We start from the raw sequence: 26,918 nt of genomic DNA, 5'->3' as shown, positions 1-26,918 counted from the left end.
TTTTTCTGTTTCAACCCCAATCCGCGTCAAGTGGGTCAACGGCGGCTATTTTCCGACATTTTGCCGACTATGTTTTCAATTGCTCTCGCTCCAAAATAAAGTTTTTTGTTCAAACAAACCCGATTGTTAGAGACAAGGCCCTGATAGCCGAGTGGTTAATAGCTCCGTTGAGGTGACGGAATTGGACTCAGGACGTCGGACTTCGAATCCTATGATCGGTTGATGTTCTTGCACCCATAAAGAAAAATTTATCCTGGTTAAATTGCGCCGCTTGTCATTCGAGAGCAATTTTTCCGACGTTATGCGGTTTTTGTTTTTGATCGATTTTTGAGTGTATTCAAAACAGTATGACTAAGTTAATGCCGCACGTGAGGAGTAAGTGTTTAGGTCAAAAGGCTGAACGAATTGAAGAGCAGAGCATAGTGATTTCCAGTTCATGCCGCGTTTTTGACAGAGCGGCGTGAAAAAAATTTTGCTTAGCGACCGGAGTGTTTTGATCACCTGCTGCTTTTTCGCTTTTTAAAGTTTTATTTGGGTAAAATGGTTGTTTTAAACCATATTAACAAGTACCTGTTGGTTTAGGAGGTTTTTGACCATCTCGAGCAAAAATTAGAGTTTTAAATAGAATCTTGAACAATTTTTGTGATTTAGCCTCGTTTTCAGATTCTTTACCAGGGTTATTTTTTGGTTGAAATTAGTCTTCATGTTGGTTTTCGTATCCGTTTACCCGTTTACTATAGCTTTTATTACTTTGTTTCAGTTGAAGAAAACTGTAAATTTTAACACTTTTCTCCAGAATTTTTAGGTTTTGTTTACTAATTACTTTTTTTCTGCCTTTCGGAGTAGATTTTAATTTTGAATTATTTAATTAGGTTTGGTTATAGGGTTTGTGCTACTGAGTGAACACAACGTAAGGTTAGATAGCACATTTAATAAAGACGAATATATAAATTCTTCGGATTTTTGTTTTACGTCAATCGTTTTAAGTTTTCAAGCTTGTTTGGGTGTGGTGCGTTTGCTCAACGAATAAACACAAACAACTTTTTGAAATGTTGTGAAATAATTTGTTGAGACTCTACAAGTTTAAGGGAGTTTTTTCAAATTTTGTATCAGTTTTCGGGGGATTTTCTCCGTTTGTTTCTTTTTTGCTTGGTTTTTCTCATTTTTCGGGATGTATCGCTTGTTAGGTTTTTTAATTGCTCGCGAATCAAAAGCAATTATTGTATACTTGTGTTTTTTATTCCGATTTTATGCATGACTGTTTTTGCGCTTCTCTTCTGGAATAATTTTTGACTTCGCAAGTGACTTTTTCACGCACTTCTTGAATTTTGAGTGATTACAGTAGCTCTCACTCCGAAATAAATTTTGTTGTTCGAAAAGGACCGATTGTTGGGAGAGGCGTTGGCAGAGCCCTGAGATCCGAGTGTTTAATACCTCTGTTGAGGTGACGGAAGCGGACTCAGGAGGTCGGGGATCGAACCCGACCTTAGTCTGATGTTTTTGCACCCATAAAGAAAAGTTCATCTAGGCTACAGTCCCTGAATTAAATTGCCCCGCTTGTCATCTGAGAGCAGTTTTTCTGACGTTAGTCGGTTTAATGTTTAACTGTCCTCCTTCACTTTTTTGGACCGCCTTTATACCGCACTCATTTTTTTTACTTAGAATAAAAATTTGTTGAGCTTTATTTTAGTTCACAGCGTGTACATTTTCCTGAAAATTTTTTGACTTCTCTAGGCTATTTTCATTCCTCTTTCATTCTGCTCAAAGTGCTTTTAAGCAGCACTTGCTCAGAAAAACAATCTAGAATCAAATGAGTCATTATTGAGAAATCAAAAATCAAAAATAGAAACGGATAGAGCCATAAAACCCTGTTTTTGATGCTTGCTGTTTGAACTTTATCATAATTTTTAGTTAATTTCTCAACGCTTCTTGGTGTTGATATTAGCCCCTGGATGCCTCATCAAGACGAAACATGGTTATGTTCAACTACGGAGTGACATTGACTTAGTTCACACTTCAATAAATAGACTTGGAAAAATTCTCTCAATATCTCTTTTTCTGTTTCAACCCCAATCCGCGTCAAGTGGGTCAACGGCGGCTATTTTCCGACATTTTCCCGACTATGTTCTCAATTGCTCTCGCTCCAAAATAAAGTTTTTTGTTCAAACAAACCCGATTGTTAGAGACAAGGCCCTGATAGCCGAGTGGTTAATAGCTCCGTTGAGGTGACGGAATTGGACTCAGGAGGTTGGTCTTCAAATCCTACAATCGGTTCATATTTTCGCAGCCATAAAGAAAAATCTATCCTGTTTAAATTGCGCCTCCTGTCATTCCAGAGCAATATTTCCGACGTTATGCGGTTTTTGTTTTTGATCGATTTTTGAGTGTATTCAAAACAGTATGTCTAAGTTAATGCCGCACGTGAGGAGTAAGTGTTTAGGTCAAAAGGCTGAACGAATTGAAGAGCAGAGCATAGTGATTTCCAGTTCATGCCGCGTTTTTGACAGAGCGGCGTGAAAAAAATTTTGCTTAGCGACCGGAGTGTTTTGATCACCTGCTGCTTTTTCGCTTTTTAAAGTTTTATTTGGGTAAAATGTTTGTTTTAAACCATATTAACAAGTACCTGTTGGTTTAGGAGGTTTTTGACCATCTCGAGCAAAAATTAGAGTTTTAAATAGAATCTAGAACAATTTTTGTGATTTAGCCTCGTTTTCAAATTCTTTACCAGGGTTATTTTTTGGTTGAAATTAGTCTTCAGGTTGGTTTTCGTATCCGTTTACCCTTTTACTATAGCTTTTATTACTTTGTTTCAGTTGAAGAAAACTGTAAATTTTAACACTTTTCTCCAGAATTTTTAGGTTTTGTTTTCTAATTACTGTTTTTTCTGCCTTTCGGAGTAGATTTTAATATTGAATTATTTAATTAGGTTTGGTTATAGGGTTTGTGCTACTGAGTGAACACAACGTAAGGTTAGATAGCACATTTAATAAAGACGAATATATAAATTCTTCGGATTTTTTTTTACGTCAATCGTTTTAAGTTTTCAAGCTTGTTTGGGTGTGGTGCGTTTGCTCAACGCTCAAACAACTTTTTGAAATGTTGTGAAATATTTTTTTGAGACTCTACAAGTTTAAGGGAGTTTTTTCAAAATTTGTATCAGTTTTCTGGGATTTTCTCCGTTTGTTTCTTTTTTGCTTGGTTTTTCTCATTTTTCGGGATGTATCGCTTGTTAGGTTTTTTAATTGCTCGCAAATAAAAAGCAATTATTGTATACTTGTGTTTTTTTATTCCGATTTTTTGCATGACTGTTTTTGCGCTTCTCTTCTGGAATAATTTTTGACTTCGCAAGTGACTTTTTCACGCACTTCTTGAATTTTGAGTGATTTCAGTAGCTCTCACTCCGAAATAAATTTTTTTGTTCGAACAGGACCGATTGTTGGGAGAGGCGTTGGCAGAGCCCTGAGATCCGAGTGTTTAATGCCTCTGTTGAGGTGACGGAAGCGGACTCAGGAGGTCGGGGATCGAACCCGACCTTAGTCTGATGTTTTTGCACCCATAAAGAAAAGTTCATCTAGGCTACAGTCCCTGAATTAAATTGCCCCGCTTGTCATCTGAGAGCAGTTTTTCTGACGTTAGTCGGTTTAATGTTTAAATGTCCTCCTTCACCTTTTTGGACCGCTTTTATACCGCACTCATTTTTTTACTTAGAATAAAAATTTGTTGAGCTTTATTTTAGTTCACAGCTTGTACATTTTCTTGAAATCTTTTTGACTTCTCTAGGCTATTTTCATTCCTCTTTCATTCTGCTCAAAGTGCTTTTAAGCAGCACTTGCTCAGAAAAACAATCTAGATTCAAATGAGTCATTATTGAGAAACCAAATCAATTAGAAACGGATAAAGGCATAAAACCCTGTTTTTGATGCTTGCTGTTTGAACTTTATCATAATTTTTAGTTAATTTCTCAACGCTTCTTGGTGTTGATATTAGCCCCTGGATGCCTCATCAAGACGAAACATGGTTATGTTCAACTACGGAGTGACATTGACTTAGTTCACACTTCAATCGTCTTTAAGGTCCTCAATGGTGGCTTTTTTCAGGCAAACTGCTGAGTATGTTTTCGAACTTCTAGAGTTGTATTGAACAGAAATTGAATATATTAGACAATCTGTTGTCAAAAGCTGTTATTGAAATCGCAAATGTTGGCGAAAAATTGTTTAAAATATGTCTTCAAATTTTTCCTTTCCTTTCTAATTTTTTTCCTCTTTTTTTGTTTAAATTTAGTGATATAATGAAGTAAATAGCTTTGCTAGTGTGGTTAGTGACTGGTTAGGGTATAAGAGGGGTTCTACTTCGAGTCGATTCAGGAGTCTTCCGACTGTTTTCTTCGTTGTCTGACGCTTTTTCGTTTTAAATTTGTTCTAGAATATTCTTTTGCTGTAAATTTTCAGTGGCTTTTTCACGCTTAATCTCTTGCTTTTTGCGTGACCTAAATTGTGTGCATTCAGATATCATGTCTTGTTGTAAAAACAAAATTGGTTGCAAGGAAAATGGCAACAAGGGCCTGGTATCCGAGTGGTAATGCTTACGACTCTTGCGCCGGGGATTGAGTTCGAACCTCTCCGTTGTCAAAATGTCAACATTTTTGCACCCAAAAAGGTTCTCAATGACAGTTGAAGTTTTAAGGTAGCCGCGGTTACTTTTTTACAACTCATTATCTGTTTTATACGGCACGCAAGTCTATTTCGCAGCTATTCCGGCAGTCTACCGGCTATCTTTGGTTAAAATGTTAGAATTGGCTAAAAAAAATAACTGTGAGCTTGTTTTGATATCTACTATTTTGTCTTGCCTCATTAAGACAAGATGTTATTAATTCTCTGATGAAGCCAAGTTAAAGCTATTTCAGAGTTTCAGTAGTTCGTGTTTTTGAAACAGTTGCTTTCAAAATACTAGCTGATTTTTTTTAGTTTTGAGCTGCTTGTTAACATTTTTGTCTTTACAAATTTTTGATCTCAGTTTTGGCATATCTCAATTATTGCTCTTGAACGAAGTTAATAGCAATTATTGTAAACGCGTGTGTCTTTTTTACGCAAAATTTTCACTTGACAATTTTGACTTCTCGAGTGACTTTTACGCCGTTGACTTTTTGCGTTTCGCGTGATCAAAAATTCTCTCTCAATCACAATTACAAGTAGCTGAATTCAATTGGCGGCAATAATACTAAAAGTCAAATGAAAAGTGCGCCGAAACTGGTGCCATTTTTTTACTTTAAATCTTAATAGTGGTACATGTTAACCTCTAATGTGGTTATTTGAAGCTTACTATTGAACTTTTTAGTCCCATTTAAACTCCCCCGCCCCCCAACCGACTGAAGCAGGCTGCAGTTGATTAGAGCTGCCACTGGTCGTTCGAGAGCAATTCTTCCGACGTTTAGTCGGTTATGTTTTGTTTTCTTTTCCTATTTATTATTTCCAACTTGTAGCTAATGGTTTTTATATACTCTCGATACCATTCGTTTTGAATTAAAGTTAAATGAATTTTTATAGTTGCTGCGTTTATTCCTATTGCAGCGCGACCCTTTGTTGTATAGAAAACGGTTTTTATGTACTTTCTAATACGTTTTAATTTTAGGTTATAAACATGTGATTTTTGGTTTTGTGTTTAAATGACTATGATGGTGCTTTCTAAATTCCTTTGTGAAACGGTTTTTTGCCAAATTTCGTATCTGTTATCCTTTCAACTTTGTTTTTAATTTATGTTCTGCAGAGGTAGTTTTTATTGTCTAATTTCCCACTGTGTAAAACGTTTGCTTAGTATGTTGTTATTGGTTTTAATGACCTGATAACAGTTTTTTTTTGAAAAAAGTGGGAAGTGAGTTTTTTAAAAAAACTTTTCATGTTTGTTTCAATATGTGCTCTTTTGACTGTCAATGGCTGCTGTTTTATGTGAGACAGGTCTTGTACTGCTAGAATTTTTATTTCTCAAGCTAATTTTGCTTCACTTTACATTTTGCGTGAAATCTTCATTGTTCAACATTTTGCGTGAAATCTTTTTGATTTCTCTAGACTAGTTTCATTGTTCGCTCATTCTGCTGAGTTGGTATCGAGAAATGAAATCAATAATAAAAACAGGATAAAACCATGAATACCTGCGCTGTGTTTGAAATTATTACCAGGTCTGATGTTGATTGGTATTTATGCTAATGCTCGTATCATCTCTAAGAAACAGAAGTATGTTCAACTACAAAATCCAATGAAAATAGCTCGCATTTCAAATGTTTATTTTGTACACCCAGTTTTTAGTTTCTCAATCTTTCATAACCATTTGAGGTTATGGGAATCAATGGAGATTTTTCCGACTATCTGCTCTGTATGTTTTAGTATATTTGATTTTTGCACAAATATTGGGGTGGATTTTTTCTGCGTCTCTACAGCTTTGGGACACTAGAGTGATGGCCAGAGGTAAATATTGTCGTTTCAGGCTTTTTCTGTTCAAGATGAACTTAGTAGGCCAATGATATTAAGTCAGCCTATTGGCTGCATCGGCTGGTTGTTTCCAAGGTCAATGGTCTTGCTTCCGGTTAATTTTTTGCCGATGCTGATCTGATTTACTGCAGACTGACACTTCATTATTTCTGTAAAGTGATATGTGATCCAGCATCCATGTACGGTTGTTATTTTTGTAGCTGTCGCACACAGCTGCAATTCGCAGGTGATGTTGGCGGGCTACAGGCGCGTTTTGCCGTTTTTAACTGGTATCCTAGCTTGCTTTTGTATCACAATAGTAATAGGCATATTAGTAGTAGTGTGTGATTGCCTATCCACAACTTTCTTATGGTGCGGTGACCTTTCTGCATCTACGCCGTGGTGAATGACATGCGGTCCCCGGGTTAGGGGGGCCTGGGGGGTATCGTCAACGTCAGGGGAAAGGGGCAAAGAAGGCGGATTATTCATTGCAGCGAGGTTGTGTAGGACTGATGGAATTAAGTCTAGCCATTTGGCTACCTCTACTGATCTTTCCCACAGGTCAATTAATGTCAGGTCTGTGGTATTCTTACTGCAGTTGAAAATGGTTTGCGTCATGTGGTGCTACATCATATTTGGGACAGCGATTATCAACATTGTTACAGATCCTACTCAAGTAAGAGTTTAGCAGGTGACAGTATCCAGTTCTCAGTTGCGCTAGTCGGATATGTGTAATTCGTGGCAACGTTTGTTCTTCTGCTATCTTTCGGGGAGGTGTATCTAGTTGCTTGCTGTCTTGTTCAACTGAGTATGGACCGTGTGTCGGTGGATATTTTTGAGCGCATTTTTGTATTCTTTGTTTTTTAATTGCTCTTTATTGTTTGTGTTGCTTCTCGTGGTCCCAATAATTATCATTTAATGTCGGTCTCATGGGACAAAGACTAGTTGAAGAGGTTGTTTCATGATCAGCACGGCGGCTCTGATAACTGCCAGCTAGGATTTGCTCTGCTAACATTTCTATGTGAGCTTTGACAAGCAGAATTTCACCCTCATTGTGTAAGTCATTCATGTCACACATTTTTACACAAATTGTGCGAAGAGCAATGTTTTGTTGCGTTTGCAGATGGTTCCAATTTGAATTGCTAATTGTGGATGCCCAAATGAGAGCACCGTAGTTCAAGACGCTCCAACCAATAGCTTTTTAAGTCACCGAGAGTGTCTCTTTTGTGCATCCCCAGTCGCTGCCAGCAATCTTCATAGTTATTGTGCTTTGGTAATTTCTCTTTGGTGTTTCTTGCATGTTCTCCAAAAATGAACATACTAACAAAGGTAACACCCAGTAATTTGACCTTGGACTTTACTGGTATTGGTTAATTGCTGATAGTAAGGTGTGGGTCAAACGTGGCCTCATTGCTCCAGGTTGTGAAAACAGTTGCACTTGATTTTTCAACAAATAACTTAAGTTTTCTTGATTCTAGCCGGTCGTGTAAGGTACTTAAGTATGGAGTTATTATGTCACGTAATTTTTCAACCTCTGGGTGAGATGTTGTTAAAGATATATCATCAGCGTAAGACGTAATGTTTTTTATCTTTTTGGGGGTAGAGGCAGCTTGCTCATGTAGATGTTAAAGACCATTGGCGATAATACACCACCTTTTTGGACACCCTGTTTGACTTTTCTCCACCTTGATTTTTCATTATATTCTACGTAAGAAAATCTGCCTTGTATGTATGAAGCGACCCATCTTTTAGCGCTGTTCGGAAGTGGTACCTCGAGTGTGTCTCTTAGTAGTAGGTTGTGATCAACGGTGTCGAAAGTGGCGGTGAGGTCTAAGGCTTCTAGTAGAGTACGGTTGCAAGGTTTCTTTTGATTAAGGCCTTTTTGTATGTTGATGGTGACAATGTCGAGAGCTGTTGTTGTAGAGTGCTCAGGTCTAAAGCCATGCTGATGTTCTTTTAGTAAATATTCTATAAAGTCACTCAGTAGTTCTTCTGTTAATTTTGCAGTGGGGGAGAGGAGTGCAATTGATCTGAAGCTTTTTGATTCGTCTATCGGTTCCCCCCCCCCCTTGTGTAGGGGTGTAAACCGGCCAACTTTTCAGATGTTCGGGATTTTTGCACTGTTTACAGAAAGGTTTATGTTGTCAGTGAGATATCTGTGCTATGGGGCCTAGAAGGTGTAAGGGGATTGGTGCTATTCTTTCTGGGCCCAGCGCTCTACTTTTCTTTGTTTATCTTATAGCTTCTTTCACTGTGTTACACTTTAACATTCTGGCCTCTATTTCCAGTTTCCTTATTGTTTTTAGAGTATTTCTTTTCTGTTTTTCAATTTTCTTGGGGTGTGGAGTGTATTGTTGGTTAAACTTAATGGCGCAATTCCTTGTATCATGGTGAATAGTTTTCTTAGCGTCAAAGTATGTGGCTCTACTTGCAGTTGGTTTATCGTTACTTGACAAAAGTCCTTTAACTGTGCTCCAGAGCTTAGAGCAGTTACCTCTGTGAGTGAGTTTTTGTACAAACTTGATCCACTTTTTGCGCTTTTGACTTTGAACTATTTATTTCAAGGTTTAATTGCATTATTTGGGGTCCCCTGGATGTTTTCTTTGAATTTCATGTCTTTCAGAAAGCTTTACTGCTTCGCGAGGAAATTTTGCAACCTTTTTTAAAATTCTTCCTTGTGAGATATGCCTGCCAGCCGCTGCGTTTATGGCTTTCATTAAGGTCTTTTTTCGCGTGGTAGACATTTGTTGGCCTTTGTTGTTTCTTCAGTTTTAATTCAATGTCGTCTTTAAAACTTGCCCAGTCAGCTTTGCGGTAGTTGCTGAAAGTTCTTTGTGGTGTTGTGTGTGTGATGAGGTCACAGGTGATTGATAGAACTATTGGTAAATGGTCTGAGCCTAATGCGTACTCCGTGCGCCAGTCGTTGTTCATTGCTAAGCTTGAGCTGGCGAGACTGATGTCCGTGGAGCATTTACAAGAATTAGTTACTCTTGTGCTGGCTTTTTCGGTGAGTACTACATGATTATAGAGGTAGTTCACTTGCAATATTGTTTCCTCTCGTGTATTCCGGTAATTTTGAGTGCCATAGAGGGCTGTGAGCATTGAAATCACCGAAAATAATGCAGTCTTCTAACTCAAGTAGTTTACTGATTGATGTCTTGTATCCTGCATCACAGCTAGACTAAGGTGGTATGTAGGTGTTAACTAGTTTGATGTTATTACCACTTGCGATGAGTTCTGTGGCTTGGACTTATAGGTGTTTGTCAGAAATTCTTGAGGTTAAGTTCTTGAAACAGAATTGTGTCCTTAATGATAAAAGCTACCTCTTTCTTTGGGCCTATTCTTGGATTATGCAGTCGCCAGGTGGGCTTTTGAGTGTGAAGTTTTCATTGAGGTTGGTCTCCTGGTTGGCAGATATTTGGATGTTATTTTTCTGTATCCAGTCTATGATGTTTAGTTTTTGTTTGAGACAATTACAATTCAGTTGGAGAATATTGAGGTGTGTTTTCGTGAGTCGGGAAAGTTTGCCTTGTATTTGCTTCCATTGTCTTGCACTAAGAGCAGCGCTTACACTTAAATTTGTTGTTCCATTGCTCTATGGACTCTAATTTGGTGCAATTCAGGTGTAGCCATTCTCCGCGGCCGCACCAGACGCCGTATTGATTCCATTCGCTACGGTGACAAATAGCACAGGGCGTTGGGCCGGGGTTTGTTTCAATGCCGCCGAGGATGAGAAGAAGAAGCAGGGCAAATATGAGTTTCCCAATCAAATGCATACTATGGACCAGAGAGACTGGGCTTGCCTGATCACGCCTCAAAAACCCGTTTCTCGCAGTCTGCGTATAGTGTGTATGGATCCTGGGAGCGGTTGTCCGATCGTAGTTCTGCCGCGTAGAGGGGTTCATACTTGAGAACCAACATGTACATCGCTCAAATTGACTTTCCAATTGGTTACTTGAAACATTGTTCGGTATGAATTTAATTGTTGAAGTAGTTTTTGTTATCGTGTGTTTTTCATCAACATGCGATGCAATAGACGGTCCTCTCGTCAATATATGTGTTTTGAAACTGCCTTTTATGTCTCCATATCTTGGTCTCTAAATTACGCTGTTAGGGACGTTCTCTGTTGATATCATAGTGTACAGAAGATATTGTTTGTAGCCGACAAGCTCAGTTTGGCTTAAATACAATCTTCAGATATAAATTTCTCTGCACTTACATAATTGTTCTGTTGGAATGTTTCGTCAGATGTCCATTGTTATTGGACAGTATAATAGTAGCACTACTGTTTGATAAGGTGTGCAGCAAATCAATCTCAATTGGCGGGGGTGGGGGTCGTGGTACAGTGTTTATCTTTGGCTGTTTTATATCTTGTAGCCAAAGTCATAAAATTCCAATTTTTTGACAATTTTTGTTAGAGCCAACTTATTTAAATCTAAATGACTGTTGCTACTCTAGAAGACCGCAAATCTCAACAGAAAAGGCCGGTTTCTTCGATCTCATTCTAATGTACGTGTATTTTCGTCCAGCATTGTTCCTGTTGATAAGCAGATTATCCGTACTTATTGGATGTTGAGCAAGGAAATCTTTTTTATAGCTGCGAAGCTGTAAGCTGAGCGTAGCTTGTATGTTTTATATCTTGTAGCCAAAGTCATAAAATTCCAATTTTTTGACAATTTTTGTTAGAGCCAACTTATTTAAATCTAAATGACTGTTGCTACTCTAGAAGATCGCAAATCTCAACAGAAAAGGCCGGTTTCTTCGATCTCATTCTAATGTACGTGTATTTTCGTCCAGCATTGTTCCTGTTGATAAGCAGATTATCCGTACTTATTGGATGTTGAGCAAGGAAATCTTTTTTATAGCTGCGAAGCTGTAAGCTGAGCGTAGCTATATTGCGGTGCTCTTGGTTTTTTTACAATTCAAAGAATTTGAATTGTATTGGGGCGCTGTCTTTTTTTTAAGATCTGTTCACACATTTTCATGATTTTTGAAGTCAAATTGGAGTGGTGATTTTGGTCACGCCGAAACAGGAAATGGAGCGAAAAAGCGAGTGGTTTTGCGGCGTGAATTTTTTCGCTCTAATTTTAAAGTAGAGTGAGAAAACGGCGTTTGAACAAAAAATCGGTTTCTCGGTAGTGGTTTTTTGTTCACATGCGGCAATTTCACTCTGATTTTTACTGTTTTTTCGATTTTTTGGATCGGATTTTTTTCTAAATAGTTTTCCCAATCCATTCACAGCTCATTCTGGACCTAGTTTTTTGTTAGATTCAAAATTACATATCTCACTAGTGGTTTTTTGTTCTCCATAGCAGCATTTTGTCATTGACATTGATTTTGTGTTTTTTTTTGGTTTTTTCATCTGGTTTTTTTTAGAAATGGTTTTCCCAATTCACTCATTGTCCGTTCTAGGTCTAGTTGTTTGTTAAGTCAATGAAAATTCTTTGAATTGTACGTCAGGACTTGTCCTGCTATGTTTTTTGTTTCGTCGTCTGACGCTTTTTTTTCGTTTTACATTTGTTCACACAGCAAAGCCAAAAAAGTCAAATTTTCTGAATGACTTCTTCCTCTCATTAACGGCATTTGCGCGCGTGACGTCATTTCTCACTCGCTTTAGCAAAAGTTTTTAGGTTATTTGCGTGATTAGATTTTGATCATACGTGACTTACCTCACTCAATAAAATGACTTTTGCACTTTAAAATTTAAGTTTAATTTGAATTTGTTTAAGGTCAAAGGAACTCATATGTGCAGTAAAGGTCCCTAATAAGAGGCTTCTGTGGAATGAATTTTAACAAGCTTTATTAATTTATCGCTGAATGTTTTTTAACCTAGTTTTTTGAGCGGCGTCGATTTTTTTTCTTTCAATTTAGATCTGTTTCTATCTCTATTATATGGCACGCAGGTCTATTCTTTCGCAGCTATTCCGGCAATCTGCCGGCTATTTTTATTTCATCGAGGTGTTGTAAAAATTGGTGATTTTGATGTCATCCGTAGTTAATAGGTAGTTGCTGGATCAACAGACTTGTTTTTAATAGCCGCGAAGCGATAGCTGAGGCTATTATTGGCCTTCTCTTGGTTTTTTTATTGATTTTTGTTACGACCATATGACGTCACAACCACTTGAAATCTGCTTTTTGTTCATTCGTTCATGCAATTTCAACTGATTTGCGTGCGTGACGTCAGTTCTCACTCTTAGTGGAGCGAGTTTTTTTGTTCATTTGCGTGATTAAGATTTTGGTCAAACGTGACTTACCTCACTCTTAAAAATGACTTCCTCACTCTAAAATTGACTTTTCTTTGCTTTAATTCAAAGAGATAAGGTCAAATGAGTGCTTGTTACTCTAATTGAAGGCTATTTAAGCGCAGCAAATAGAAACAGCAATAAATTATATAGATTTTTAATCAAAATTTGACATCTCATCGCTTAAATAAAAGAATAAGTTTTTTTTGCTCTGTCTTTTTACCGTCTTTTTGAGACTACAAATCCATGAAGCTATTGCGGCTATTTTCTGGCAATTTGGGACAGACATCCGATTTTTTCTTTTAACTTTCTTAAAGTAACGGGTGGTCAATAAGTTATGTTTAGATACCCCCAGACTACCCACACGAGGCACCAAAAGTGGAGTGCACACAGAAGATATACCACCCAAATGTCGATCTCAATGGCAAAGTGTGTTTGAACATCCTCAGGTAATCCCTGCAACTAAATACACCGAACTAGGCTGTATACTCAGGTTGTCCTCACCAAACTTTTTCAAATCAGTTATTAAATTGCCGGATCTATTCTGTCCCCCCCCCCCCCCACCACAGCTTAGTGAGCATAAATCTTTTATGGCCCTCAGGCGCACGTGTTATTTTCTTACATAGTAACGTGCTATATAACAACGTATAATTTGTAACTGGGGGTCATAAACAATACTGGGGGGAACAATAGATCCATATTGCCTTTAACTTTTGCAGAAATTTGCAGCTTGAAGATTCTTTCACGAGGACATTGTAAATTATTATTACTACAGGATGTTCGATTGAAAACAGTTAATTATTTATAGCCTACGTCAGCCTCTCAACTGCTATTATTTAGGTGCTCTCCTTTTTGCGACTCGAAGAGTATTGGTGGAGCGACTTTTATCGGTAATTTTGTTGGAGTGTATTTGAAACAGGAAGTAAAAAGCATAACAAAAGTCAAATTGCTGAAAAAAGAAGGGCAGAGAAAAGAGAATAGTTTGTGTTCATGTCGCGTTTTTGATAGAGGGCGAGAAAAGTAGGTTTAAAAAAATTTCGTAAAGCGAGCGAATTCTTGATCAAATGCGGTAATTTCAAAGCAGCTTTTTTAGTTTAAACTTTTTTTCGAATGTGGAGGATTTCTCTGGTTCAGTTTTTCTAGCCGTTTTGGCTTCCTTTCAATTTAATACATATTGTTTTTGTGTTGTTTTTGTTAAAGAGTGTTGAGTGATTTAAGAAAATTTTGCCGATTTTCGTCTATTAAGTTTTGTTCCCTATTTCTTCTATTTTGCGCTTCTCGTTATAGATTACCGTGTGCAATCTTTAATCCAGAGATACTCTATAGATTTTGCTCCTAAAAGTCAGTAAAGGCTAGACCGGGCACTTTTCACTGAAATAATTAATAGAAATTTTTATTTTCAGGTTTTTTGGTTCGTTGCATTTTATTAAATATTTCTCTCAGGTGTTGGCTGGGATCTCTTTCTCGGTTGTTTGACATTTGTTGCTTTTTCTGATCAATTAGTAGTCATTTAATGAACGTAGGCTAACCACATCTCAAGATATTTTGAGAACAGTTGTTTTGGAGAAGCAACTTGAAGAGAGTTTTATTTGATGATTTATCGGTTTTTGTCAGATATTGTTCCTTTGTTAATTTTCCTGTTTTCTGTTTCAAAATAATCAAAATAATTATGTTGGTGGTTCATTGTGTCAATGAACGCGGACATTTTTCTATTTCGAGTGGTTTCCAGATTTTTTCGAGATTTTTTTAAAATTCGGTGTACCTTTCGATCTCGTTTTTTTTTGTTTTACATAAGACAAAGCCTTCACGTTTGTAACTGACTTTCCTCGTTCAGTGTATCAAGTACATGGATTTTCAATGTTTGAATTTTAATTTTCATACATTTGCTGGCATATCTTGCTGTTTGTATACTTTTGTATCAATTTCCACCCGTGCGCATCGTTCCACCAGTTAAGTAACCCTGTTAACTCGAACCCCTCCCCCAGCCGCTGCGCTCATCTCACGCCCCTTCAATTCAGCTAAAGCTCGCCTTATTAAACTGTGGCTAGCTACTGACAAAGGCAACCACTCGCCGGTCGTTTGGGAGCAATTCGCCCGACGTTAGTCGGTTATGTTAGTCGATAAACCAATGAAGTGTGGTCCTAAAGTCATTGTGCATTAGACTATCTAAGTTCATTAATTAATAGCCGCCAGTTTTGAAGCTCAATTAAGTATGATTTTAAAATCTAACTGAGTCTACACACTAGTTTACAACACTTTTGACGTCTTTTTTCTTCTGTTTCAATCCCGATGACATTAAACGGTTCAACAGGTGGCTATTTTCCGGCAATGTGCCGGCTATGTTTGAACTGAATCTAGGAGCAGAAAAATTGTTTTAAATTGTATCCACAGCTCAGTATTATTATCTTGCTCAAATAAACACCTGATAAATCGAACAGTTTTAATTAGACGTATTTAAATTTGACGTGCATCAGAAAAGAAAGAGTTAGCATGACTCTCTTTAACGTAAAGTACTGATTTGTCTACCATTTTATCCATGTCTTCTTTTGTGCAATGTGCTGTTATTTTTGTTATAGAGAAGAGTGGAAACCTGTGCTATCTGTTACGAGTGTGGTCTTAGGAGTCCTCTATCTATTCATCGTAAGTTGTTCCCACATTACCATACTTTGCAGCTAATTTCAACTCATAATTTTGTGATCGCTCACATTTTTGAACGAAAACTTGAATTCCATGAGGCTTTACCCTCAAATTGTTTGCGGTAATGAAAATCAATGGGTAAAAGTGAAATTTTGTTTGAAGATTTTTACTTTTCTCCGATACTGTTGTCTCAATTGACTTTAGTAAAAAAAATGTTGATATCATCTGTCGAATCTGATCATAGTTAAAGTGTAATATCACGATTAAGTATTGGATCATTATAATCCATATGGAAGAATGAGATTGCAGCCGAGAGTTATGCGGGTAATTTAAATAATGCGAATGTACTCGCAATGTTTAATACCGCTTGTCAAACATATGAACTTCACGCAACTTGATGTCGGCATATAGTTCGTCAAAGGAATATTTTGTGCACATCTTCCGTTGAAAAATCAGATCTTCAGAGCCCCGGATGTTGGTTTGGTTTTAGGATGGTACTCACAATTAGTTTGGTTGCGAATTCTAAGTAACCATATACGGATTATAAGTGGTACCTTACACATTTCCTTTGTACGATGTCCCGTAAAACATATATGTCATTACGCTTACCTTGAGATTGCATGTGATCCTTGTATGAGTACCAGGATTTTTTATGATCATCAACCCGAGTATAGATGCAAGTCTGCTCACAGATCCTCTTCATAAGCAGTGACAGTATGTCTTTTAAAATAAAAAAAAAAGAAAACACTGAATTTCCATCTGGTTTTAATAAATAACGATCAAATATCAGAGGCAGTGTATAAGCTATGTATAAACAGAAAACATTTTTATTCAAATTTAAAATCTTTCCAAGATAAAGAAGATATTGATGCTACACTTGGGTTCTTTAAAAACAATTCAAAAAAGTATTTCCTTTGTACGAAAATCAATGGACGCCATGGAGGCCATAGCTCAATAATTGATCTGTTTTATTTCTTAAATTCTCTACAACTGAATCGCTTTTTATTACCGTCTTTAACGGGTGACTAATTATACTGTAAACTCTGACTTGGCTCTAGCATTTCAATGTTAAAAATCAAGTTTGTCTGAATCATTTCATCTCAAGAGCAATTTTGAAAATAGTTTTAGTATATTAATAGTACGCCCCGATTTAAGTTATCGTGTCTCAGAGTTTTTGCACCGCAATGAAATCTGAGCAGCTCAAAGTCCTCTTTCTGTACCATATAACTTGTAATTAACTACTATAGTGGTATAAAGCTCTTAATAAGATTCAATGTATTGCGTCCGATTCATTTGTATTGCGTGATTAAGGAACCTAACCCGGAGGACCCTCTGAACAAAGAGGCGGCAGAGTGTCTCCTCGCCAACAGACAGACATTCGCATCCAATGTCAAGCGGGCTATGAAGGGTGCATTCCTCAACAACACGCAGTATGACAACGTCATGACCACCTAGCTACCGTAACTGAACAAACCTAGCCTACCATCACAACTCCCCCTGCTGGTCAATATGAGGACAAATACTACAAGTAGCATGTACAGACAGTTGACAAGAGAATTGCAATTGAGAATCGGTAGATTGATTGTCATGGAACAAACTCCCTCCTATATCCTTAACACAACCAACATCATGCAAATCAATGTGAATTTTAATGACAAATAACTTAGATGGCTCTGTTAATTTATTACTGCTCAATCAATATGGTAGGTAGAGAATGAGTAAAAAGTGAAGACTATGTTTTGATGGGATGAAATTCTATACAATCTTTATAGTTTAATTTTTATCAATTTCTTTTGATAAAAAGTAGTTTCTAAGAACGTTGCCAAAACCAAAAATTGAATCATTCTCTTATTTGTCCTGTTTTCTGCACAGAACAACAATCATTTTCTGGATTTCAAATGTGTCATGTTTCTTATCATGTTTTGGACATGTTGACTTTCATGTCAAACTGATTAATTGCTGTCGAACGAAATTTTACGCAATTGAGTTGGTTTGCGCAATTATGATTTTAGGCAGCACCCAGTGATTCCTCAAAGGCTAGGTAGTTATTTCTACTACTAATAATACTGCTGTATATTTTCGTACAAATTTTTAAAAGTAGAATCTAATGCTACCATTTATGCAACTTTGGTACTCGGCTGATCTCATTTTAATAAAATTTGAAAATACTACCCCCTTGCACAACGTCTAATTTAGCTACAGAAGTGAAAAGTCTTTGAATTTCAAATTAAAGGCAGGAGAAGGAGTAGGCAGAGAGCAATTTTGATACGGAAAAGCTATTCATTAAATTTTGAAATTTTTGAAAAATTTGTCTCATTTCTGAAAAATAATGAATAGCTCTTTTCCGTATCTAAATTTTGAAAAGGTAAAATTTTTGAAAATGACGTGAAAGAGTGAGGAAAACAGAGAATCAGAAAATTTTTCAGTTAAAAATGACTATTACATTCAGTCAATAAAAGTTTTTAATGTCAATCAATCATGCTTTGTCTGCTAACTGTTTTCAGAAACAAAAATTTAGCAGATATAGCAATTTAGCAACTCTTGGCAACCATATCAAAGACCATAATAACAAAATGCCAAAAAAATTCTGAGATCTGAGGCAACACAAGCTTGTGTCAGATAGCTGTTGCAAAGTTTATACATTTTTTTTTTACAAATTCACCGTATACAAAAATTATTTCTATAAATATATCTATATCTTGTGATAAAGACAACCAGTTTTTGTATAGTGTTTTAAGTGTTCAATAGCTTACAGTTTTGACAAGCTTGTTGGACATCAATTGTTTTTTCATGCTTTTTAGGGTCGTTGTAGAATTTTGAAAAGTTATGAATTTCTTGGCAACCATGTGCAAGACCATAGATATTTATGGTCTTCGATATGGTTGCCAAGACCTAAAAAAATTAAATTAACTGAATTTGCTTTTTTGGAAGGCTTAATGTAGTCAGAAGATGCTTGTTAAACTGTCCCTGTGTTTTTTTTGTATATTGTGACTGACTTATATGGTCTTGCATTGCACCATAAATGTGTATGGTCTTGGATATGGTTCCCAGGACATCATGAATTTCAATTTTTTTCAAGTGTCTTGATGAGTTTTTCTCCACTCAGAGTACAAAGCTTGGGTGTTTTGAGAGCATTTCGAGCAATGTTGTTTTTTTCCATGGTCAGCTATATGGTTACCAAGTTACCATAAACTCCATATATGGCTTGGATATGGTTGCCAAGAAAGATTTGTGGTCAACCCAGGCATTTTCTTTCACAGCTTTTCAAAAATTATTATTTGCTTTTTCTTGACCAAAGAACCTGCATTAACTTTATTTGATTTCATGAAGCGAGAAAATTCAAACTTGGAACGCCTTTTAAAAAATTGGAAACCTTAGAACTCTTTGAGAATCTAATTTTTAGTCGAAGATATACTTCGAATTTAATGACTTTTAATGTTGACAAAAGACATGTCCAATTAAACTTAGAAAAATACCTTATATAGCTAAACGGTTAGTTTTAAGTAGTGTAGATACCTCTCTGACGGATACGAAAAATAAAAATTTTCAAATTTGAAACCGTCTCTATTTTTTTAAATACAAGTGGGAATACGTTCACAGCTCCACTTGCGGAAGCAAATGCAGCTTGCTTGAATACAAACGCATAAATTATATATACAAATTATATGCAGTATAATTATATAAAAGTATATCATTTCAAGTATATAAGTTATATAGATTGTAGTAAGGTGGTTTCGCGTCTGATGTCTATTTTGTTTCCAGGGAGAATTGTGCTGTAAACCGTTTTGATATCTTTTAAAATCTCTTGTAATCGACTGGAAAAATCTTTTTTTTGGTCGAAGCATATGGATCCATACAAAAAGGTTAGTTCGCTCTTTTTAAGTTGAGAGTTATTTTTTTTTGTCTCGAAATTTATACCAGTGTGGATCATTATCTAATTAACTCTTAAAAAAATTAAATGGAAGGTTCTGCAATTATTGTTTAGTCCTTATATTTTTTCAAACTTCCATTAACATGAGAAATTAAGATAGATTTTTTCTCAGAGACAACTAGGAGTTTGAAAAACAACAAGGAGGCTCGGTAATGTGCGTTTGCACAAAATATTTCGCCCACTCATCCGTATTTTGAATTAACGGTCAGCCAAATGAGGAACGGAGAAAACTTTCAAAAATTCACCTGTTCAACAAACCACTTAATGAATCAAGTAATCCCACATTAGAGGTTTGATGAAACCGGCCAATATTGAGACTACGGAAAAAGACAAACGTAAAATTTAAATAAAAGCTGTTATAATGAGCAAAACTGGATGTCTATATTCAAAAAGATAACATATTGGAATGAGATAAAACCCGAACTAAACAAATTAACGAACAAATTCATTAGATAAGATAGGAGACCTGTCAATAGTGAGGCTCGGTAACAGGCCGGCAAAGAAGAGCAAAAAGTGCAAAATTCGAAACCAGATTTCTCACTTGGAAAACAACCAATTGCAAATTGATCAAAACCAAGATTTATCAACTAGGCTCATTAGGAAAAGAACTTTTTATCTCATAGGAAGCAATTTGGAGCTGTGATCATACATAGAAAGTCAGAGGTCTGAAAAAGAACCTCGAAAACGGAAAAATAATTAAATTTAACAAGAAAGTTGTGTCGCAAACGGAAAAATCAAGCTATTCTTAAAAAAATTCGAAAATTTGCAATTGCACTTTTCCAACGCCAATAGGGCCATACTATTAGTGGGATAATTTGGCAAGGAAAAAAACTCTGAAAATGGGCAAATGTCCAAACATGAAACTTATGGAAATGCGTACTAGCTATGCCAGAAAACCATTCCTTAAAAACAAAACCATTATGAAGATCGGATCTTGGATGACTGGAAAGTGGATGCGACCAATCGTTGTAAAGACCCAGCTACAAAAATGACAGAAAAAAAATTGTCAAACAAAATTGACAGAAAGTAACAAAGCTCAAAATCCACTGATTTCTTTTCAAAGCATAATCTTTCAAATTAAAACTCAAACAGATTACCTTTTAACTGTCCAAGAAGCCAGTTGTGCTTTTTATTTTTAAAAAAATCGGATTATAAGACGACGAAAAAACAAAAACTGTGGACAGAGTTCAAATTTTCACCATTAGCGAAACCACAGTCTTGAAGCCATTAAAACTCAAATTTGCTCTTTTCGCTTGAAACTTTTTTGAGTTTAATTGGTTCTTCTTTGAAAAGACAACAAAAATAACCATAAATTTTGACCATCATCGAAAATTAACAAAATTTTCATACAAAAATTTCTAAGCTCTAGAGAGGTTAGGAAAAACGTAACCAACAGCCCAAATTTTGTTCTGATCAACCGAAAATTGCTGAGTTCTGCCAATAATGAGTAAGTTAATTGTGGACTACAATGAGCAAAAATGGGAGGTGAAAATTTTTTCTAAAAGAAAATGATTGAAAATGATCAACTGTCAGCTATGAAATCAAATGAGTGAATAGATTCAATTGAACATCCGTAGAAGCATTGAAGGCTTTTGATTGTCAAGAATATGCACCCGCAACAAAAGGAAGGAAAGAAATGGGAAATGAAACAAATTTACTCAGAAATGGGTAAATACCTAAAAATAATACTTCATTTGGAAATGAGTAGAACCACAGCCATGGAGCCATCAGTTGAATATAAACACTACTACTGAAACGGGATTTTGATTACTTGGACAAATAAGATAAACGTGACAAAGCTCAAAAATCACTGATTTTCTTTAAACAAATATTTTAAAAATTCAAACAAAACATAATCTTTAAAAGGAAAACAAACAAAAAATAACTGGCAACAGCTCAGGAAGCCCGTTGTGCTTCTTATGAGTGAGACCGCATCATAAGACGACAGAACACATATTTAGACTGAACTCTAAGATTCACAAGAAACATACGGAAACAACAGCTTTGAAGCCATTAAAGGTCTAAGATTTTATTAACCATTGAAAATTTTAAACTGACAAAACTGTTTGATTTTTTGCTTTGTTCTGTTTCGGTTTTTTATTTGGGTTTCTTTGTAAAGGGTCTGTTTGAAAAAGACAACAAATTGATACACAAATCTTGACAAGCATCGAAAACTCAAAAAAATTGATATGAAAACACATTTCTAGGTTTAACGTCGTCCGTCAAAACGTAAACATCAGCAAAAGTTATGTTTGCACCAACAGACAGTTGATCAGCCCTGTCAACAGCAAGGCTAAGATACTTGCTGAGTTCCATGAGAAAAAAATATTGAAAAACAAAAAAAAAATTAGAAAATTAATTGAAAGGCATAAAAACGGTTTTTTTTCCAAATATAATCATTAAAGATTCGTTTTAACATCCATAGAAGGAGGTAAGTCTTCCAATTGTCAAGATTATGCGGAAGGACAACAAAAAGAACGACAATTAAATGTAAAAAGAAAAAAAATATAAAATTTGCGACAGAACGGTTACGCAGCCGTTAAAACTGTAATCTATTCACTGAAATTTATACAAAATTTCTTTTGCTCTTACCCTCAGCGCCATTTTGAGCTATAGTTAAAGTGATTTGTTGAAAAATGAACAATACACAACTTCAAATAAAAGCAAATATGCAGAAATCACAAAATTTTTATGAAATTTCATAAGAAAGCAAAGAAACTATTAGTTAAGAATAAAACCACTATAAAGGGTTTTTTTCATTTCACGGGGAATAAATGTTTTGCCCTGTATGTTTTGAGAGAGATTATATAACAAAATTGGTAAACTTCAAAACCTCACTGAAATTTTCATAAAACAAATATATTCAAAGTCCTAAGAGTCATTAGAGAACAACTGAAATCATTGAATAGCTTCAACTATAGCTCCTAAAGAATCAAGTTGGATATTTGATCCCTTACACGCAGTCATGAGTCTGCATAAAAAAGGACAAATGAAGGGAAAACTAAGAAAATCAATTTAAGTTTTCCAAAACGCATTGTCAAAGTCATAAAAACTTTGAGTTTTTCTTTGAAGACATAATATATTCGTTTGCCCTCATTGATTTTAAATAGGGTCTATCATTAATTGGGCCTTGAATTGCTCGTCAGTAATCAACATCAAAATTAGAAAATTGCGAGAGGCCGCGCCCCAATATAATCCGATCAATTATTGAACGTAAGAAACCAAGTTGACTCCAAACTTAGCCCCAATTATGTTGAGCGTCCAAAAAATTTTTATATTAAATACGTTTGCAAAAAGGATCAATTAGCAACTGAAACAAAAAAATATGCAGTTTGTAAAAATATTGGGTTAAATTTTTGAAAAACATGCAAAACTTTATGTCCAGAAGACTCCTATAGGAAACGAAAGTACTGCAAACTTTTTTGGGAGTTATGAAATATTGTGACAGCGGATGTTAGGTCTCTACTTGGCGTCTTTGGAGCCATTTCATTTTGAAATGGCTGAAAATCAAAAAATTTAATGAAAATATTATCCGAAAGACTCGGTTAAAACCAATCAACAGGTATCCTTTATCCTCAAAAGTGAAACCATCAACTCTTTTGGGTAACATTTTTTAAACTAATTTGAGCAATATTGACAAAATTTTGGTCGAACAATACGGAGAATGTGTCTTCTATTCACAAAACTTTATACCTCGATCAATAAATCTTTAAACCTCGAGCAATAAATCTTTAAACCTCGATCGCTAAATCTTTAAACCTCGATCAATAAATATTCTCGATCGAAACATTAAATTAAAGAAATCTTTTCAATTCCATATTCTACGCTGTACGGGTTTTCTTATGAAACTAGTTTCAACTCTACGATGAATATATCGAACGGTAAAAATTGACTGATCTCCGCCCCCTCTCCAAAACTGGGGTTCACGGCAAAAGAATGAGGAATGTAGCACTTCAATGATGCTAGTGGTGCTTCAGAACCTTTGGAGACGGGCTACAAAGGAAGCAGCTTGTTCTCAGTCACTTGGACAAAAGTCCCAAACATGTATGGGTACGATTGCAATAACATTCCTAATCTGAGCTCGGCTTCTTACTGTACCCTTATAATTGATGTTGACCAACTTGCTTATAAGATCGATTTGACAATAGTAAATTCACAAACTTTGGTTTCATTTGGGTTTCAGCGGTAAATTAGCATGGAAACATATGGGCTAAAGTTAGAAATCAAATCATGCAAAAGTCAAATTAAGAAACTTGCGAAATATTGAAGCTTGAGCTTCAACACTCCGCGAGGAGAGGAGGGCGCGCTTTAAAATTAGGGCTAGACCTGAATACTCTGGTACTAATTTAAAACTAATATAAAACATATTGAGTTTGTGACTTGTAATCTCTTTCGAAGTTGTTGATCTTCTCTTTGTATTGTAAGCTGCATTGTATGATAGGAAATCTTGTGAGCTGCTGGTTACTTGATTTGGAATGGACCGGTTTGATCTATTTGGCTTCTGATGTTGTTCTGAGTTGCAATTCGCTATCTCGCGGTGGCTTGACATCTAAAAGCTAATTGGAATTTTTGACAAAATTCACAATCTTCCCACACAACGTGAGAAAAGGGTTAGTAATATTATTGAATGTTGATTGACTGGTTTCCAGGAGATGAGTAAGTAAACAATTTGGTGATAATTCTAATATAGTTTTAAATCAAGTTGGCTTTGTTGCTGCGCTTCTTCTTCATCTATGACTCGTGACAATTTTACTGCAGGGCGCGTTAGTGTACCTGTTGCTGTGTGAATGTCAAATGATCTTGGTATTTTGTCGGCTTCATAATGACATTTTGTTATCCGTCCAAGAGGCCAAAAAACTCTTGGGGTAAATTCGTTCAGAATGCAGACTAAATCGCCCACTCTGAGTTGTTTTGACTGCTCTCTCCATTTTGCTCTGCTTATAAGGTCTGAAGTATACTCTCTTTGAAGTCTTTTCCAGAAGTGGTCCAAAAGCGTTTGTGTATAGTTGAAATCTTTCTTCCTGAAAGTTTTCAGTTTTGATGTTAGAGGAGCTAGGGCTAGATGTGGTCGTCGAAGAATGAAGTGGTTGCGTGTCAGGGCTTCTTCGTCGTTGTTATCAGAAGAAACGTAAGTTATGGGGCTGGAGTTTAGGATGCCTTCCGTTTCTGTCACAATTGTTTGGAAAGTCTCAGCTTTCAGTTGCTGACTTCCTAAGATTATGAGAAGAGTTCTCTTCGCTGTTTGAACTATTCTTTCCCATATACCTCCGAATTGTGGAGCAAGCGGTGGATTCATTTTCCAAACTATGTTCTGCTGCGATAATTGTTGAGCAATATAGGAGTTGTCAATGCTGATATTATCCAAATTCATAACCTTTTTCGATGCTGTAAAATTTGTTCCGTTGTCGGAGATTATTATCTCTGGGTATCCTCTCCTTGAAACAAAACGTCTAATTGCAAGTAAACAACTGTCGGTGTCTAGACTATGACAAACTTCCAAGTGCACTGCACGGGTTACTAAACACGTGAAAATGCAGATGTACTGTTTTTCAAGCTTGCGAGTATTATCCTCAATGTAGAGAGGTCCAAAGTAATCTAATCCTACATTTATCAATAGGTATTGTTTTTCGGCATCAGCAAAGCGAAAGTGCGGACGATCAGACATCATTGGTGTAATATTCTGAGCTCTCCATCGGCGGCATATGAAACATGTCCGGCTGAGTCTTCTTAGGAACCTTCGAAGTCCAATGATTAAAAATGTCTGTTGTAGGTGCGCTCTGACAAACTCCGTTCCCATGTGTTGACAGCTGTTAGTGTGAGCGTCTTGAACAATTAACTGAGTGACATGGTCTTTGATGTCTAGTATTATGGGGTGTTTTTGATTCCAAGGTATTGGCGCATGTCTCAGCCTTCCTTTGGCACGCAAAACTCCATTTCTATCCAAAAATGGATTGAATTGAAGAACCGCATCCCTTCTTTCCAGTTGTTGTCCAGTTTGCATTCTAATAATTGCTTTTCTAAAAGTGTTTTATTGTGAAATCTTTATCAGGTAATTTTGGGCTTCATTCTGACTGTTTAGTGTATCTCTTTTCCGCAAAATGTTTGTTGCTTTGTACACGGTTGTTGTCCTTCTGAGCAATCGTTTACGAATTGAAAATTTTGATGGTTCTATGGCAGGGTCCATACATTTAGGTAATACTAAATTTGTCGTTGTTAAAAATTTTGTTTGATCAAATTTCCAGTTTTCAGGTTCTTGAAAAAGAAATTTTGGTCCTTGTAGCCACTTCTCTTCAAGCTCTGATGGTTTCAAACCTCTGATATCATGGTCGGCAGGGTTGAGCTTTCCGGGTATATGTTTCCATTCCTCTGCTTTAGAATGTTCCAAAATGTTGTTGACACGGTTAGCTACGAAAACTTTTTGCCGTTTGTCTGAGTTTATCCATCCTAATGTTGCAGTACTATCCGTCCAGAAATGAACTGAGGAAAAATTTAATGTCATTTCTGTGACTACAAAACTAGCTAGTTCGGCTCCCATTGTGGCTGCCTCTAATTCAAGTTTAGGTATACTTGTGTGTTTTATGGGGGCTACTCGGGATTTGCTAATGACATAGTTCATAATGACATTCCCTTCAGTAGTTGTAGATCTCACATAAATAACCGCTCAAGTTGCTATATTTGATGCATCTGTGAAGACATGAAGTTGTTGACTGGTCGTTGGTCCTGTTACAAGGCATCTTTTAGTTGTAATATCTGGCATGCTGTTGAATTCGTTAATCCATTTCTTCAGGTCAATATGAAATTCGGCTGGTACTTATTCGTCCCATTTCTTGCCTTGTTTTATGACTGCTTGAAGAAGGCTTCGAATTGGTATCGCAAATGGCGTTATCATCCCCAGGGGGTCGGAAAGCGAAGCTGCTATTGACGAGAGTTCTCTTTGTTGTAAACGTTCAATTTTGATGTCTAAATTGGGTTTCCTAAATATGAAGGTGTCGTTTTTGACATCCCACGTCTGTCCCAGAACTCGTTGCGTTAATGCTGTATCGCCTTCAGTGTCGTCAATTAAAGGAAAACTCGAATCGTTGCTGAAGAATTTCGTTAAGTTGAATCCTCCTTTTCTAAGTGTTTCTTTGATGCATGTTGTCTGTTCAATTGCTTCGTCTGTTGTCTCGAAACTCTGCAAAAAGTCGTCCATGTAAAAATTATTTGTTATTGCTTGACTGGCTTCAGGTGATAAGTGGTGATTATCGATAGCACATTTTCGAAGTACATAGATAGCACAAGAGGGCGATCAGGTTGCACCAAATATGAGTTTGTATTTGTATATTGTTTCGGTGTTGTTTTTGTACCATAGAAACCTTAATGCGTCTTGATCTTCTTTCCTTACTGCTATCTGCATAAACATGGCTTCTATATCTCCGATAACTGCTATGGCAAACTGTCGAAAGCATAGTAGGAGTCCAACTAAACTGCAGAGAAGATCTGGTCCAGTTAGAAGCGCTTTATTCAGTGAATGTCCTTTATAAATAGATGCTGCGTTTGTTACACGACGAATCTTTTTCTTCTGTTTGTGCTGTACTGGATGATGAGGAAGATACCATAATTGGCTGCAAGCTGGGGAAGGTTCGCGGTCCGTCTCCTCAACGTAAG

General features: G+C 36.4%; 1 protein-coding gene across 1 annotated transcript in view; it reads left to right on the top strand.

The window, feature by feature from the left end:
- The window catches only part of LOC142336977 (nedd8-conjugating enzyme UbcE2M-like), a 104,150-nt gene extending 87,019 nt beyond the window's left edge, over positions 1 to 17,131 (top strand). Inside the window, exons 4-6 of the mRNA XM_075385978.1 lie at positions 13,049 to 13,152; positions 15,280 to 15,343; positions 16,652 to 17,131. Coding sequence (XP_075242093.1) covers positions 13,049 to 13,152; positions 15,280 to 15,343; positions 16,652 to 16,795 — 312 coding nt within the window. The 3' untranslated portion in view covers positions 16,796 to 17,131. The remainder of the gene's footprint in view (positions 1 to 13,048; positions 13,153 to 15,279; positions 15,344 to 16,651) is intronic.
- Positions 17,132 to 26,918: the final 9,787 nt, after the last annotated feature.

The sequence above is a fragment of the Convolutriloba macropyga genome, chromosome 3 (genome assembly GCF_964194025.1).
Source record: "Convolutriloba macropyga chromosome 3, txConMacr16.3, whole genome shotgun sequence".
Lineage (NCBI taxonomy): Eukaryota > Metazoa > Xenacoelomorpha > Acoela > Convolutidae > Convolutriloba > Convolutriloba macropyga.
The sequence above is the reverse complement of the archived record's forward strand: the minus strand, read 5'-3'. Positions and strand labels throughout refer to the sequence as shown.